At 41.8% G+C, this 14,418-nt stretch overlaps 1 protein-coding gene across 4 annotated transcripts in view; it reads right to left on the bottom strand.

Annotated features, from left to right (window-relative positions):
- The window catches only part of LOC126294968 (dynamin-like 120 kDa protein, mitochondrial), a 190,238-nt gene that overhangs the window by 53,430 nt on the left and 122,390 nt on the right, over nt 1-14,418 (bottom strand). For all 4 annotated transcript variants that reach the window (XM_049987195.1, XM_049987196.1, XM_049987198.1 and 1 more), the window contains one exon: nt 931-1,092. In XM_049987195.1, coding sequence (XP_049843152.1) covers nt 931-1,092 — 162 coding nt within the window. The remainder of the gene's footprint in view (nt 1-930; nt 1,093-14,418) is intronic.

Below are 14,418 nucleotides of genomic sequence, written 5' to 3'. Positions count from 1 at the left end.
GTGTCAGGTTCAGTCGACAAGTCTGGATGTTTGTTTATTATCGTGTACATTTGATATTTACACAGATTACTTTATTTGGGAACCAAAAGACATTTTTTTTATTTTAAAAACCTATATTTTGTTATATGTTCCATACTATCTGACACTTTTCATAGTATCTAAAATTGTTTATCTTAGAAAATCTTTTGTTGCTATGTCATTTTGCACTAGAAATCCCTTTTCCACCATTCACACAAAAACAAATGTTCAGGTATAGGTATTATGCAGATTAACTTATTTCAAAACAACAACAAAAGTTTTATATGAATTTTCTTTAACTGAACCACACTTTCTTCCATTCCTGTGACATTTCTGCTATCTCCTATCTTTGCCCCTTACATCTGTTTTTCTTTTCTGAACACAGTGCCATCTTGTAGCAAATATCGCTGCTGCCAGCTACAATGAGAAATTTGCAGGTACCCAACGATTGTCACTCACAACCTACAGAAATGGCTGCTCCCTTAGGGCACAGAGAGTGATAAGCATATGAAGTAATTCAGAGCACAGCTCAACACGTGTCTCACTACACTGATACAATTATACATGTTCATTTGTTTATACATTTTTACAGTCTTCTGGAGTAGTGCATCGAAGATAAATATTGTTCTCCAGTAAGAACACTGTCTTCACTTGATAACTCACGTCTTGCAGAGATCACTTTTAATCCGAAGTGGTTTTTTGTGCTGGCGATAAAAACCGCATTTTCTTAGGTGCTACATTTACATTTCTGAACGTTTCAAGCAAGTTTTCAATCTTCGCATCACTAGAAATTTTAGTACTATTAGACTGTCAACATGTGTTTACAAAATTACTACTGGCTAAAGTAAGTGCACTGCCACGAAGATTCATGCATGTCACAGATTTCACACAGACATCCCACGTGGTCCGTACCTGGGGAAGTTGTTCTTCCACTCAGTCTCCAGGTTGAAGCGTGTCGCCTTGAAGGCATCTGCCTGCTGCTCCACAGTCTCACGCACCATCTTCCAGAAGCATTCCGAAACCGCCATGCTCAGGTTGCGTGTTGTCACCTGGTTTGGCATCACCACTCCATCCCTGAAATCAAAATCAATTCACAATAAAATGCCTCAGTCCTGAGACTACCTGCTACAAAGATGGGTGGGTGTGGAGTGTGGTTGGGAAAGCGCGCGCGCACACACACACACACACACACACACACAACCTTCCTCATGAAGGAACTTCATGCAGGTATGGCCATTCCTGCACTACTGTTTTGCAAACACTATAGACCTTTTATTAAAATTTCTAAAAATTTATTATTGTTTTGAACATGGCTGCTTGGTTCAGTGATCTTTTATAAATTAAAATTGAAATAGATGAGCCCTCGGTCACAATTTTTAGTCTTATTAACCAGGTTTCAACACTTCTCAGAGTGCCTTCATCAGAATCTAAACGTTAAAGTGGCCTTATAACATAATTACAGATTTATGGGAAAAGAAATTTGTCATATAAAAGAAGAAGTACTGTCTAACAATACAAGACAGAGACAGTACTTACATGTCACATATAAAATAAATAACAGGCCACAAGGGCTTCAGTCACCATTTTTTTTTAAATACATGAAAGCCACAGGTTGCAACATGTGGCTGTACAGGTATGAGCAGCCCATAATGGCTCACCTCCATGCACTGTTTATATATTCCCAAGTGGAAGTTTCTTTCTGTAAAACAAAGATTCCAAGACTTACCAAGAGGGAAAGTGCCGGTAGATAGGCACAATGAATAAAACACACAAACACACACATAGAATTTCGAGCTTTCGCAACCGGCGGCTGCTCTTTCCTGACATACACAGACTATGTGCGGGTGTGTGTGTGTGTGTGTGTGTGTGTGTGTGTGTGGGCGCGCGCGCGCGCGCGCGCGCAAGTGTACACCTGTCCTTTTTTCCCCCTAAGGGGGTTTTTTCCGCTCCCGGGATTGGAGTGACTCCTTGCCCTCTCCCTTAAAGCCCACATACTTTCGTATTTCCCTCTCCTTCCCTCTTTCCTGGGGGGGGGGCGTCGGTTGCGGGGGATGGAAGTTCTGTGTGTGTGTTTGTGTGTTTTGTTTATTGTGCCTACCTGCCGGCGCTTTCCCGCTTGGTGGGTCTCGGAATCTTTGTTTTTGTATATATTATAAAAAAAAAAAAAAAAAAAACTGTGACTAAAGCCCTGTCTCTGTCTTGTATTGTTAGTCACTATTTACACTTTTATATGTAAAAATTCTTTTTGCATAAATTTGTAATTATGCTATAGGCCACTTTAAATGTTTACAGTCTGATGAAAGCACTCTTAGAAGTGTTGAAACCTGGTTAATAATACTAAAAATTGTGACCGAGGGCTCATTTGTTTGATTTCATTTTGTTTTCTGGCATCTATTTTAGGTGTCTGATATTGGCTAAACAGAAACATTTTTCTTGTCACCTCCTAACTGCAATTGCTGTGTTCTTAATTGCATTTCTGACTATCTCTCTTCACCTCTGGACTGAAGCTGGCACAGCACTTACCAATGTCCCATCTCTGATCTCCTCCTACTCTGACAACAACCCTCCTCCCTCTCCTTTCGTCTTTGTCTACGCACCTTCTCACTACCTCCTGGGCTCCGAGTGACCTGCTTCTCTTTCATGTTCTTCAACCTGTCCGTTACTTTTTCCGTAGGAATTAACTGTTAAGTGCTTGTAGTGATACAGAATTTGAGTTATATCACTGTGGATTTTTTTGCATCCACCAATTACGGTTAAGTATGTTGTATATTCATGTTGATTACTATATCATATAGTGAGTGTGAGTGTGTGTATGTCTGTGTGCGTGTTTTAAAGGGAAAAATTCCACGTGGGAAAAATACATATAAAAAACAAAGACGCTGTGATTTACCAAACGGGAAAGTGCTGGTAGATACACACAATAAAAAACACACAAACATACACACAAATTTCAAGCTTTCACAACCTAAGGTTGCACCATCAGGAAAGAGGGAAGGAGACAGAAAGACGAAAGAATGTGGGTTTTAACGGAGAGGGTAAGGAGTCATTCCAATCCCGGGAGCAGAAAGACTTACCTTAGGGGGAAAAAGGGACAGGTATACACACGCGCACGCACGCACGCACACGCACGCACACACACACACACACACACACACACACACACCACACACACACACACACAAGCAGACATTTGTAAAGGCAAAGAGTTTGGGCAGACATGTCAGTCGACACAGAAGTACAGAGGCAAAGATGTTGAAAGACAGGTGAGGTATGAGCGGCGGCAACTTGGAAATTAGCGGAGGTTGAGGCCTGGCAGATAACGAGAAGAGAGGATATACTGAAGGGCAAGTTCCCATCTCCGGAGTTCTGACAGGTTGGTGTTAGTGGGAAGTATCCAGATAATCCGAACGGTGTAACACGGTGCCAAGATGTGCTGGCCGTGCACAAAGGCATGTTTAGCCACAGGGTGATCCTCATTACCAACAAACACTGTCTGCCTGTGTCCATTCATGCGAATGGACAGTTTGTTGCTGTCATTCCCACATAGAAAGCTTCACAGTGTAGGCAGGTCAGTTGGTAAATCACGTGGGTGCTTTCACATGTGGCTCCGCCTCTGATCGTGTACACCTTCCGGGTCACAGGACTGGAGTAGGTGGTGGTGGTGGTGGTGGTGGTGGTGGTGGTGGTGGTGGGAAGGTGCACGGGACAGGTTTTATACTGGGGGCGGTTACAAGGGTAGGAGCCAGAGGGTAGAAAAGATGGTTTGGGGATTTCATATGGATGAACTAAGAGGTTACGAAGGTTAGGTGGACGGTGGAAAGACACTCTTGGTGGAGTGGGGAGGATTTCGCAAAGGATGGATCTCATTTCAGGGCAGGATTTGAGGAGGTCTATCCCTGCTGGAGAGCCACATTCGGAGTCTGGTCCAGTCCCGGAAAGTATCCTGTCACAAGTGGGGCACTTTTGTCGTTCTTCTGTGAGAGGTTCTGGGTTTGAGGGGATGAGAAAGTGGCTCTGGTTATTTGCTTCTGTACCAAGTCGGGAGGGTAGTTGCAGGATGCGAAAGCTGTTTTCAGATTGTTGGTGTAATGGTTCAGGGAGTCAGGACTGGAGCAGATTCGTTTGTCACGAAGACCTAGGATGTAGGGAAGGGACCGTTTGATGTGGAATGGGTGACAGCTGTCATAATGGAGGTACTGTTGCTTGTTGGTGGGTTTGATGTGGACGGATGTGTGAAGCTGGACATTGGACAGATGGAGGTCAACATCAAGGAAAGTGGCATGGGATTTGGAGTAAGACCAGGTGAAACTGATGGAACCAAAGGAGTTGAGATTGGAGAGGAAATTCTGGAGTTCTTCTTCACTGTGAGTCAAGATCATGAAGATGTCATCAATAAATCTGTACCAAACTTTGGGTTGGCAGGGCTGCGTAACCAATAAGGCTTCCTCTAAGCGACCCATGAATTGTTTGGCATACGAGTGGGCCATCCTGGTACCCATGGCTGTTCCCTTTAATTGTTGGTATGTCTGGCCTTCAAAAGTGAAAATCTACAACAAATGAAACTTGTCTGGCTTGAAGGGGAAACCAGGTGGCGCTATGGTTGGCCTGCTAGATGGCACTGCCATAGTTCAAATGGATATCAACTGCCCTTTATTAAATAGGAACCCCCAATTTTTATTTTATATTTGTGTAGAACGTAAAGAAATATTAATGTTTTAGTTGGACCACTTTTTTCACTTTAAGATAGGGGGCACTGTAATAGTCACAAACATATGGCTCACAATTATACATAGTAACAGGCAGGATTTTTAAATTAAAATACAGAACTTAGGTGTGTTTGAACATTTTATTTCGGTTGTTCCAATGTGATACATGTACCTTTGTGAACTTACCATTTCTGAGAATGTGTGCTGTTACAGCGTAATTACCTGTAAATACCACATTAATGCAATAAATGCTCAAGACAATGTCCATCAACCTGAAAGCATTTGGCAATACGTGTAACGACATTCCTCTCAACAGCGAGTAGTTCGCCTTCCGTAATGTTCACACATGCATTGACAATGCGCTGACGCATGTTGTCAAGCGTTGTCGGTGGATCACGATAGCAAATATCCTTCAACTTTCCCCACAGAAAGAAATCCGGGGACGTTAGATCTGGTGAACGTGAGGGCCATGGTATGGTGCTTCGATGACCAATCCACCTGTCATGAAATATGCTATTCAATACTGCTTCAACCGCTCACATGCTATGTGCCGGACATCCATCATGTTGGAAATACATCGCCATTCTGTCATGCAGTCAAACACCTTGTAGTAGCATCGGTAGAACATTATGTGGGAAATCAGCATACATTTCACCATTCAGATTGCCATCGATAAAATGGGGGCCAATAATCCTTCGTCCCATAATGCCACACCATACATTAATCCGCCAAGGTCGCTGATGTTCCACTTGTTGCAGCCATCGTGGATTTTCCGTTGCCCTGTAGTGCATATTATGCCAGTTTACGTTACCGCTGTTGGTGAATGATGCTTCGTCGCTAAATAGAATGAGTGCAAAAAATCTGTCATCGTCCCGTAATTTCTCTTGGGCCCAGTGGCAGAACTGTACACGACGTTCAAAGTCGTCGCCATGCAATTCCTGGTGCACAAAAATATGGTACAGGTGCAATACATGTTGATGTAGCATTCTCAACACCGACGTTTTTGAGATCCCCCATTCTCGGGCAATTTGTCTGCTACTGATGTGCGGATTAGCTGCGACACCAGCTAAAACACTTACTTGGGCATCATCATTTGTTGCAGATCGTGGTTGACGTTTCACATGTAGCTGAACACTTCCTTTTTCCTTAAATAACGTAACTATGCGGCGAACGGTCCAGACACTTGGATGATGTAGTCCAGGACACCGAGCAGCATACATAGAACATGCCCGTTGGGCGTTTTGATCGCAATAGCCATACATCAATCTTTTCCGCAATTGGTAAACGGTCCATTTGAACACAGGTAATGTATCACAGAGCAAATACCGTCCGCACTGGCAAAATGTTACATGATACCACATACTTATAGGTTTGTGACTATTACAGCACCATCTATCACAAAGTGAAAAAAATGGTCCAACTAAAACATTCATATTTCTGTATGTACAACACGAATATGTAATAAAAAATGGGGGTTCCTATTTAATAAAAGGCAGTTGATACCCGTTTGACCTATGGCAGCGCCATTTAGCAGGCCAACCACAGCGCCATCTGGTTTCCTCCTTCAAGCTAGGCAAGTTTCGTTCTTTGTAGTTTTTTTGTTTGATGCTTACTTCGTGAGATATTTGGCCCGGGCACTATCACTGGACCACCCTGTATACGTAGTTCATCTATAGGTTTGAAAAATTGGTTTTGCAAGTATCAAAATCTGTGATATATATGGCTCCATCTTTTGACTGCACTGGCTTAGAAGCTTACATTTTTACACAGCTAAGGGATTGTAGATCTTAGTACCTGACATAACATTAAACTTGATACCTACATACATTCCTGAAAAATAGGAGTTTTGAAAGCAGGATAGACAAACATTTGGACACCAAAGTGATCCCGTAAGGGTTTATTTTTTTATCAGCTGGTGCACGGAGCCCTAAAAACTACAACGTGTTTGTAATTTTTCTTTATTGCACAAAGACAGAGAGAACAAGCATGAGCCAACAGCTGTTCTTCACGTAGACTGGCCCGATGTCACACAACATTATCTGCACTGACAATTAGTAATAATGAAGAAAAATACATTTGTTAAAACTTTAATGTTGACATTAATGCTGTAATCAGTTACTTTCTGGCCAATGGACAGTCAACATGTATGCTATAACTTAAAAGTTTTTAAATACATTACATATTTTGTACTCTGTGGCGAAAAATAAACCACCCAGATATTTTTTGTGAAGATGTAGTATCACTTGTGTTGTGGCTTTATGAACGTGTATACCCTTGAGAAACTATTTTCATTTATTCCATCAGAATTGTTTAAATGATGATTGCTAGTTTTGAAAGAATAGGGGTAGGGCAATGAATATTGTAGAAAATGTGACACTTCTAATTTCCGATTCTTGAAACATTCACCGAATAAATCTGAAGAGCTATTTTCAATCTGGAGGTCTCACTTTAACTACTATACATACCTATCAGCAGTACTACACACTTTGCCTCCTAGAGGTAACTTCCCAGTGTGGGGTCAAAATGGTTCGAATGGCTCTGAGCACTATGGGACTTAACTTCTGAGGTCATCAGTCACCTAGAGCCTAGAACTAATTAAACCTATCTAACCTACGGACATCACACACATACATGCCCGAGACAGGATTCGAACCTGCGACTGTAGTGGTCACTCGGCTCCAGACTGTAGCGCCTAGAACCGCACGGCCCCTCCGGCCGGCTAACTTCCAAGTGTCAAAGAACTGTTAACACAAACATTTATTCTCCTATTGCTGGTGCAATCCCAGGTTATGACACATTTAGCTACACTTCATATCTGTAAGGTAAAATTGAGTGATAATGATAATTTGATGTGTCTCAATGGTGTGGTGCACGTCTTTCAACTGGACTCCATTTCGGCAACTCGTGCATCCCTAATCGACCCCACTTATCGAAGGGAGCAAAAAGACCCACAGTTTAACATGGCATCTGAACAGGCAGAGTGAAAATTCCTGTGGTCCGATTATGATTCAATCCCACAACCTCTCAGTTTCCAGAAACACACTTAACAGCTGATACATACATTTTGTGTTCTAACACTCTATCGTTCAATTTTCTTTCAGCAAGATTTAACTCTGCTTTATCATTATTTCAAGTGGGGCAAATGACTGCTCTGCTGACTGGGAGTCAACTGCTGTGCACTGTACACTGGCTGGTGGGGTCCCCTGTTGCTCAGCCCGAGGATGTTAAGAGGAAGACTTCCGTAATACTGCATAGGCTATGTTCTTTGGGTTTTTAACAACCACTGTGAATCTTTTTCTTGTATTTATTGGAAGAATGGAAGAATTTTGTAAGAAAGGAATGGACATGTTAATCAGCTCTGTTGAGCAATGTGTAAGAGAGACAAGGGGGACACATTTATATACCAGAAGAGAGGGGGGGAGAGGGAGATGGGGGGGAGGGGAGGGGAGGGGAGGGGAGGGAGGGAGGGAGGGAGGGAGGGAGTAAATTTTATTATGAAAAAGTAAGTGCAATCAATGTTTTCCTTTTTTTCTTCTTCAGACAAAGAAAACTTCAGGTTGGAATATTGACAGTGCGAAAATAATCAATTTTTGACGATATAATGTAACTGGATGGGTAATAAAATCTACTCACCAAGCAGAATACGGTTATGATTAGGCATGCTTTTAGAGCCAGCAGCTCCTTCAGGTAGAAGGGTTGAAGGGGAAGGAAGAGGAGTGAAAGAAAAGGCCTGGAGAGGTCTAGGAAAAGTCACTGTGAAGAAAAGTCACCCAGAACTGCGGGTCAGGGGAGACTTACTGCACAGGATGAGAAGGAAATACTGACTGTTGGAGACTGCATTGGGCAAGATTTCAAAACCTGATAGCTTAAAGGTGGAATACAGGGTAATATGAAAGACAGAGATAACTGCTAAAACATTGTATACGAGTTAATAGGAGTCAGAAGCTAGGTGCATTATACACAACAGAGATGGGAGGGGGATAGCAAAAAACAGTTCGCTAAGAAAATGAAAGATGCAGAAAACTAAAACAAAATGAAGAAAGAGTAGTTACTGTGAAGAAATTTGTTCAGATGAAGACACTTCACAGCAATACACCACCATTCTCATCTGAGCCTTCACTGGACATAATTACCCTACCAGCCTACTTCAATAACGGATTTCCCAGGCCAGCACGAAGCTAGGTGCATTATACACAACAGAGATGGGAGGGGATAGCAAAAAACAGTTCGCTAAGAAAATGAAAGATGCAGAAAACTAAAACAAAATGAAGAAAGGAGTAGTTACTGTGAAGAAATTTGTTCAGATGAAGACACTTCACAGCAATACACCGCCATTCTCATCTGAGCCTTCACTGAACATAATTACCCTACCAGCCTACTTCAATAATGGATTTCCCAGGCCAGCACGAAGCTAGGTGCATTATACACAACAGAGATGGGAGGGGGATAGCAAAAAACAGTTCGCTAAGAAAATGAAAGATGCAGAAAACTAAAACAAAATGAAGAAAGGAGTAGTTACTGTGAAGAAATTTGTTCAGATGAAGACACTTCACAGCAATACACCACCATTCTCATCTGAGCCTTCACTGAACATAATTACCCTACCAGCCTACTTCAATAATGGATTTCCCAGGCCAGCACATCCAATCTTGGTACTGCTGATCCCTCCAGAAAACACATTCAGAGCACACCACGGCACACTCAGTATTATCCTGGTCTGGAATGTATTGGTAAGCTACTTGGACAAGACCATGACTTCTTAAAATCATACCCTGAAATGAGATCCATTCTCTCTGAAAACTTGCCCATCACACCTAGAAAAGCTTTTCATCGCTCTCCCAGTCTCTGCAATATTCTTGTCAGACCCTATGCTCCTTCTGCAACCATCTCCCTACCCTACGGCTTCTACCCCTGTGACCATCCCCACTGCAAGACTTGCCCTATGCACCCGCCTACTGCCACAAAACATATACTATGGAATGGAGACACACAAGTGAAACAACACGTCATATACCGGCTGTTATGTAAACACTGTTTGGCCTTTTACATTGACATGACTACCACCAAATTATCAGTTAGGATGAATGGGCATAGGCAGAGAGTGTATACTGGCAACACACAATTTCCTGCTGTACAATATGACAGTCTTGACTTCGGTGCCTGTTTCACCACACTCGCCAACTAGATTCTTCCTCCAGGCACCAGTTTCTCGGAACTCCGCAGGTGGTAACTAGTGCCACACCGTGTCCTTGTCCTTGCCACCTATCCGGCCACATTTACATTAATTTCTTCTGTATTGGCATTTCTTTGCAGTAACTACTCCTTTCTTCACTCTGTTTTAGTTTTCTACATCTTTCATTTTCTTACCTGTCTATTTTTCGCCATCTTCCTCCCACCTCTGCTATGTATAATGCACCTAGCTTCTCACTCCTATTGACTCGTATACAATGTTTTAGCAGTTATCTCTGTCTTGCATATTACCCTGTATTCCACCTTTAAGCTATCAGGTTTTCAAATCTTGTCCAATGCAGTCTCCAACAATCAGTATTTCCTTCTCATCCTGTGCAGTAAGTCTCCCCTGACCCGCAGTTCTGGGTGACTTTTCTGAAATCCAACGCTTTTCCTAGACCTCTCCAGGCCTTTTCTTTCACTCCTCTTCCTTCCCCTTCAACCCTTCTACCTGAAGGAGCTGCTGGTTCTGAAAGTATGCCTGATTATAACTGTATTTTATGTGTGTGTTCTGCCACCACTTGGTGAGTAGATTTTTTATCTATCTAGCTACATTACATCAACAATGTATGAAAAGACAGATTGCTACTTACAGTAAAAAGACACAGTAAGTTGCAGACAGGCACAATTAAGGGACATTATACATAAGCTTTCGGCCACAGCCTTTGCCACAAAAAGGCAAACACACACATGCATTCACACATAACTGCCAACTCTGGCAGCTTGGGCCACAATGCAATTACTACGTGGGATTGGTGCTTCCATCCTACTTGATAGCTGCATTGCAGCCCGAGCTGCTGGAGATGGCGGTCTTGTGTGCATCAGGTGTGCTTGTTTATGTAAATGAATGGTGTGTGTCTCTCTTTTTCTTATGAAGGCTGTGGCCAAAGGCTTATGGGTAGGTGTCTTAATTGCACCCATCTGCAACTCAGCATGTCATCTTTATAATAAGTAGCTGCCTATCTTTTCCTACATTGTAAATTTTATTCAAGTTAGATTTCTGATGGTTAATTAACCTGCTACTGGAGAGAAAGAAAGTGAGTGAGTGAGTTAGAGAGAGAGAGAGAGAGAGAGAGAGAGAGAGAGAGAGAGAGAGAGAGAGAGAGAGAGAGAGAGAGTATAAATTACTGGATAGGAATTCTGTCTTATAATTTTAAATGCTGACTGAAAAAGTAAAGAAGCACCCAGTAGGTGAAGAAGAAATAAAAAGTAAGTTTACTGCTCGGGAGGGTACAGTATTTTATTTCGGCGATGATAAAATTGAGTCAAATTTACAAAGTTTTGGCCCACTTGTCAGTACAACATTGCACTCGACCTAGCCTCGATGCGTGTGCAGACTCGGTTGGGAAAGATATCAAAACTGTTCTAAGTTCTCCTGAGGCAAACTGGCCTGCAGATGTCATAATTGGCCCTCAATGTATCAGATGCTGCCACTGCGGCTGAGTTGGCATCCGAGCCAGATCTATTGGTGACAGATATGGGGATCTTCCCGGCCACGGATGTACCTCAACATCACGCAGACAGTTTGCAGACACATCTGCCGTATATGATAAGTGTTGTCCTATTGAAAAATGACAGTAGATACTCTTTCACAAGCGGCAACACGTGCACGAGGCATAACACACAAAGAACAAATATAGGATGTGATGTAGCACTGCGCCATTAGGCTTCCCTCAATCACTACCGGGTCAAACCCAATGGTTCCCCACACCACGATGACAGGAGTAATGCCCCTGTGCTGCTCTGAAACATAGGAAGATCAGCTTGCATCCCCAGGCTGCTACCACATTCACCGATGCCAGTCTCCCGGGAGAATGCATTGACGAATGCAATGTGATGCCATTTGTCAGAATTCTGTACTGCCTGTTAATGTCACCACTTCAAAAGCAAGGCACAATGAGAAAGAATTATGCCTGAAGCCCATTACTCGTTCTCAAATGACGAGTACTGACGTGAAGGGGTTACGAGGTGCTCAGTGCACAATACAGCGAACAGACCTCACGGTGCTCAGATGGGGTCGACCGAGTCCGAGGTGACGAAAATGCTTATCCTCATATTTCGTGCAGTTCAGCATCGGCCACTGTCATGTCAGTTACTGTGGGATTCGACCAGCTGGCCCAATAGAGAGCCACAGTGAGGCCCCTTTCAAACACTGTATGATTCCACAACTCAAATTGTTTTTACATAGCCACCATGGTATACTTATATTATATCCCACTGACAGCTGACCATATTTCAGGGTGCTTCACTTTAATTGTCAGGCACTGTATTTTTTTTCCTCAAATTAATTTACCTTTTGAAACAAACAAAATAAAATGTTAATCTTTTTCTTTCACAAATAAGTAAGTAAAGAATACTGTGCTAAAAGGAAGACCAATAACTGAGTATGTTTCTGTTGTTCCAGCCATATCTGCTGTTTGGCCCTCCTCTCGTTTACATCGACATTGCATCTCAGTTCTGTAAAACTGGTGGTCCTAATCCCTTAAGACATTTTTTGTTTGTTTGCATTAGTTTGGGCCAGCTAATAACATTTTTGAGTCAATTCTCACTAGGTGTCCTAGCAATCAGATTCTACACATAGGCAGTATAACCACAGATTTGGCAGTAGCTTTCTGCACTGTGTTTTGGGAGATTTATTCCAGCTTTAACTCCTGTAAAGATTTTCTTGTTATTTCCCATTATTTTACTACTCACTTCTCCTACAATGTCTCTTGTTAGGAGTAAGTGTCTCTGATGCACACATTGCCTCTGGTTTGATCACAGTTTTAGAACTTCAATTTTGCAGTTCCAGAAACAGATTTCTTTCTTGTTACAAATCTTTTCTGTGAAGTGAAACGTGGCTTCCACTCCCTCAAATTTGTAGTCTACAATCTTCTTTTTAACTGTATTTCTGACTTAGGTAGAATTTTTTCTGTGAAAAGTGTCCTGTTACACCATATTTACTCAGTCACAACCTCTTCACTAGCTTGCAGTTTCTCTACTTCGAACAGACTACAGTCTGATTAAAATTACTCGATAGTTGATACTTCAAGTGTTGGAGCTGATTTCCTCCAATCACAGCACACATCATCACGCCTGAAATGTTTGCCGCTGCCAAACTGCCACAACAATTCATCAGTTCACTTGCAATTCCTTGTCTGGCATTCTTTCTGTATGTGTTTGGACACCGAATCACATCATTGTGATGCAAGAAACGACGTAACCTAGCATGGTTGCATAGTGCAACAGTTAGCATTGAAACCTTGCGTGTAGGTTATCTCGTGCGTCAAAAATAGTTAATTATTTTTTTATTTCTAAATCTGACCACAAGGATTTGATTATTATTGTTATTCAATTAACTGTTTCAAACATATTTTTTATCACTAATTATTTTCTGTGTCATTTTCATAATTGTATTGACTTTTTTATTTCCTCTTATTTTTCTTCCTATCATTTCTTTTCCATTTGCAATCTGCTTGTGTCACCTATAATCCTAACCAAATGCCAACAAGGACTGCTTGTCAGTTGGTAATGCGGCAGCTCGTGTAGCAAGTGTGAGGACAGTTTCAGGTAACCAATGATAGTAAGAAATTACAGTTTGTTTTTGGCACTGAAATAGCATTGTGTGTGTCTCGAGTAAAGTCATAGGGGTTAGCTTTAATCACTGTGAACAGAGGGATCATGTTTTTAGTTCTGCTGTACACTGTTGACCACCATTTCCTTAGGTACACTGCAAACATGTCACCTGCCACAGTTCATTTATTGGTCATTTAAAATCAGCTGTCAACACAGCCTCTCACATTTCCAATATATCTCACAGTGGCCGCTTCCAACATTTCACATTAACAGCATTTGTGAACTGACCTGCCATGCGTGTGTGTCAGTTATAACCGAGTGATAGGCAGCAGCCAATTTGGTAACACCGTAGTAGCAAGCGACAGACATTAACTATCAAGTAATATCAATTGGATTATAGCAACAGTGTGATGGTAAGTACCATACCAGAGCACTGATGAATATTCCGTCTTCTTACAGAAAAATGATACTCTCAACTAAAAATAATAAAATAATGTGTCAGGTGTAAGGGTACAGTTATTGGTTGAGGATATTATTTTTATTCAGCATGCGGTGACCTACACTGGGGCCAATGTACATCTTCAACACAGAATGGCAACTGCAGTGACTTTGTGAGAGGAAATAGTTGCTTGGACGTGGAAATTAGTATTTGACAGATCCCAGACCTGTCTGAGAGAAGTGCACACTTCCAAAGTACAGATATATATGAGCGATGAATGCAAAATCAACTTCTGATATACTATACTTATTATGTACGCTGAACTGAGAAGATGCTAGTATAATGTGATCAATGTACCGCGAGAGCAAAAAGTCAATATAAATTTGAAAACTGAATAAACCACGGAATAATGTAGTTAGAGAGGTAAAAATTGACACACATGCTTGGAATGACATGGGGTTTTATTAGAAC

Source organism: Schistocerca gregaria, chromosome 11 (genome assembly GCF_023897955.1).
Source record: "Schistocerca gregaria isolate iqSchGreg1 chromosome 11, iqSchGreg1.2, whole genome shotgun sequence".
NCBI classification, from domain to species: domain Eukaryota; kingdom Metazoa; phylum Arthropoda; class Insecta; order Orthoptera; family Acrididae; genus Schistocerca; species Schistocerca gregaria.
The sequence above is the reverse complement of the archived record's forward strand: the minus strand, read 5'-3'. Positions and strand labels throughout refer to the sequence as shown.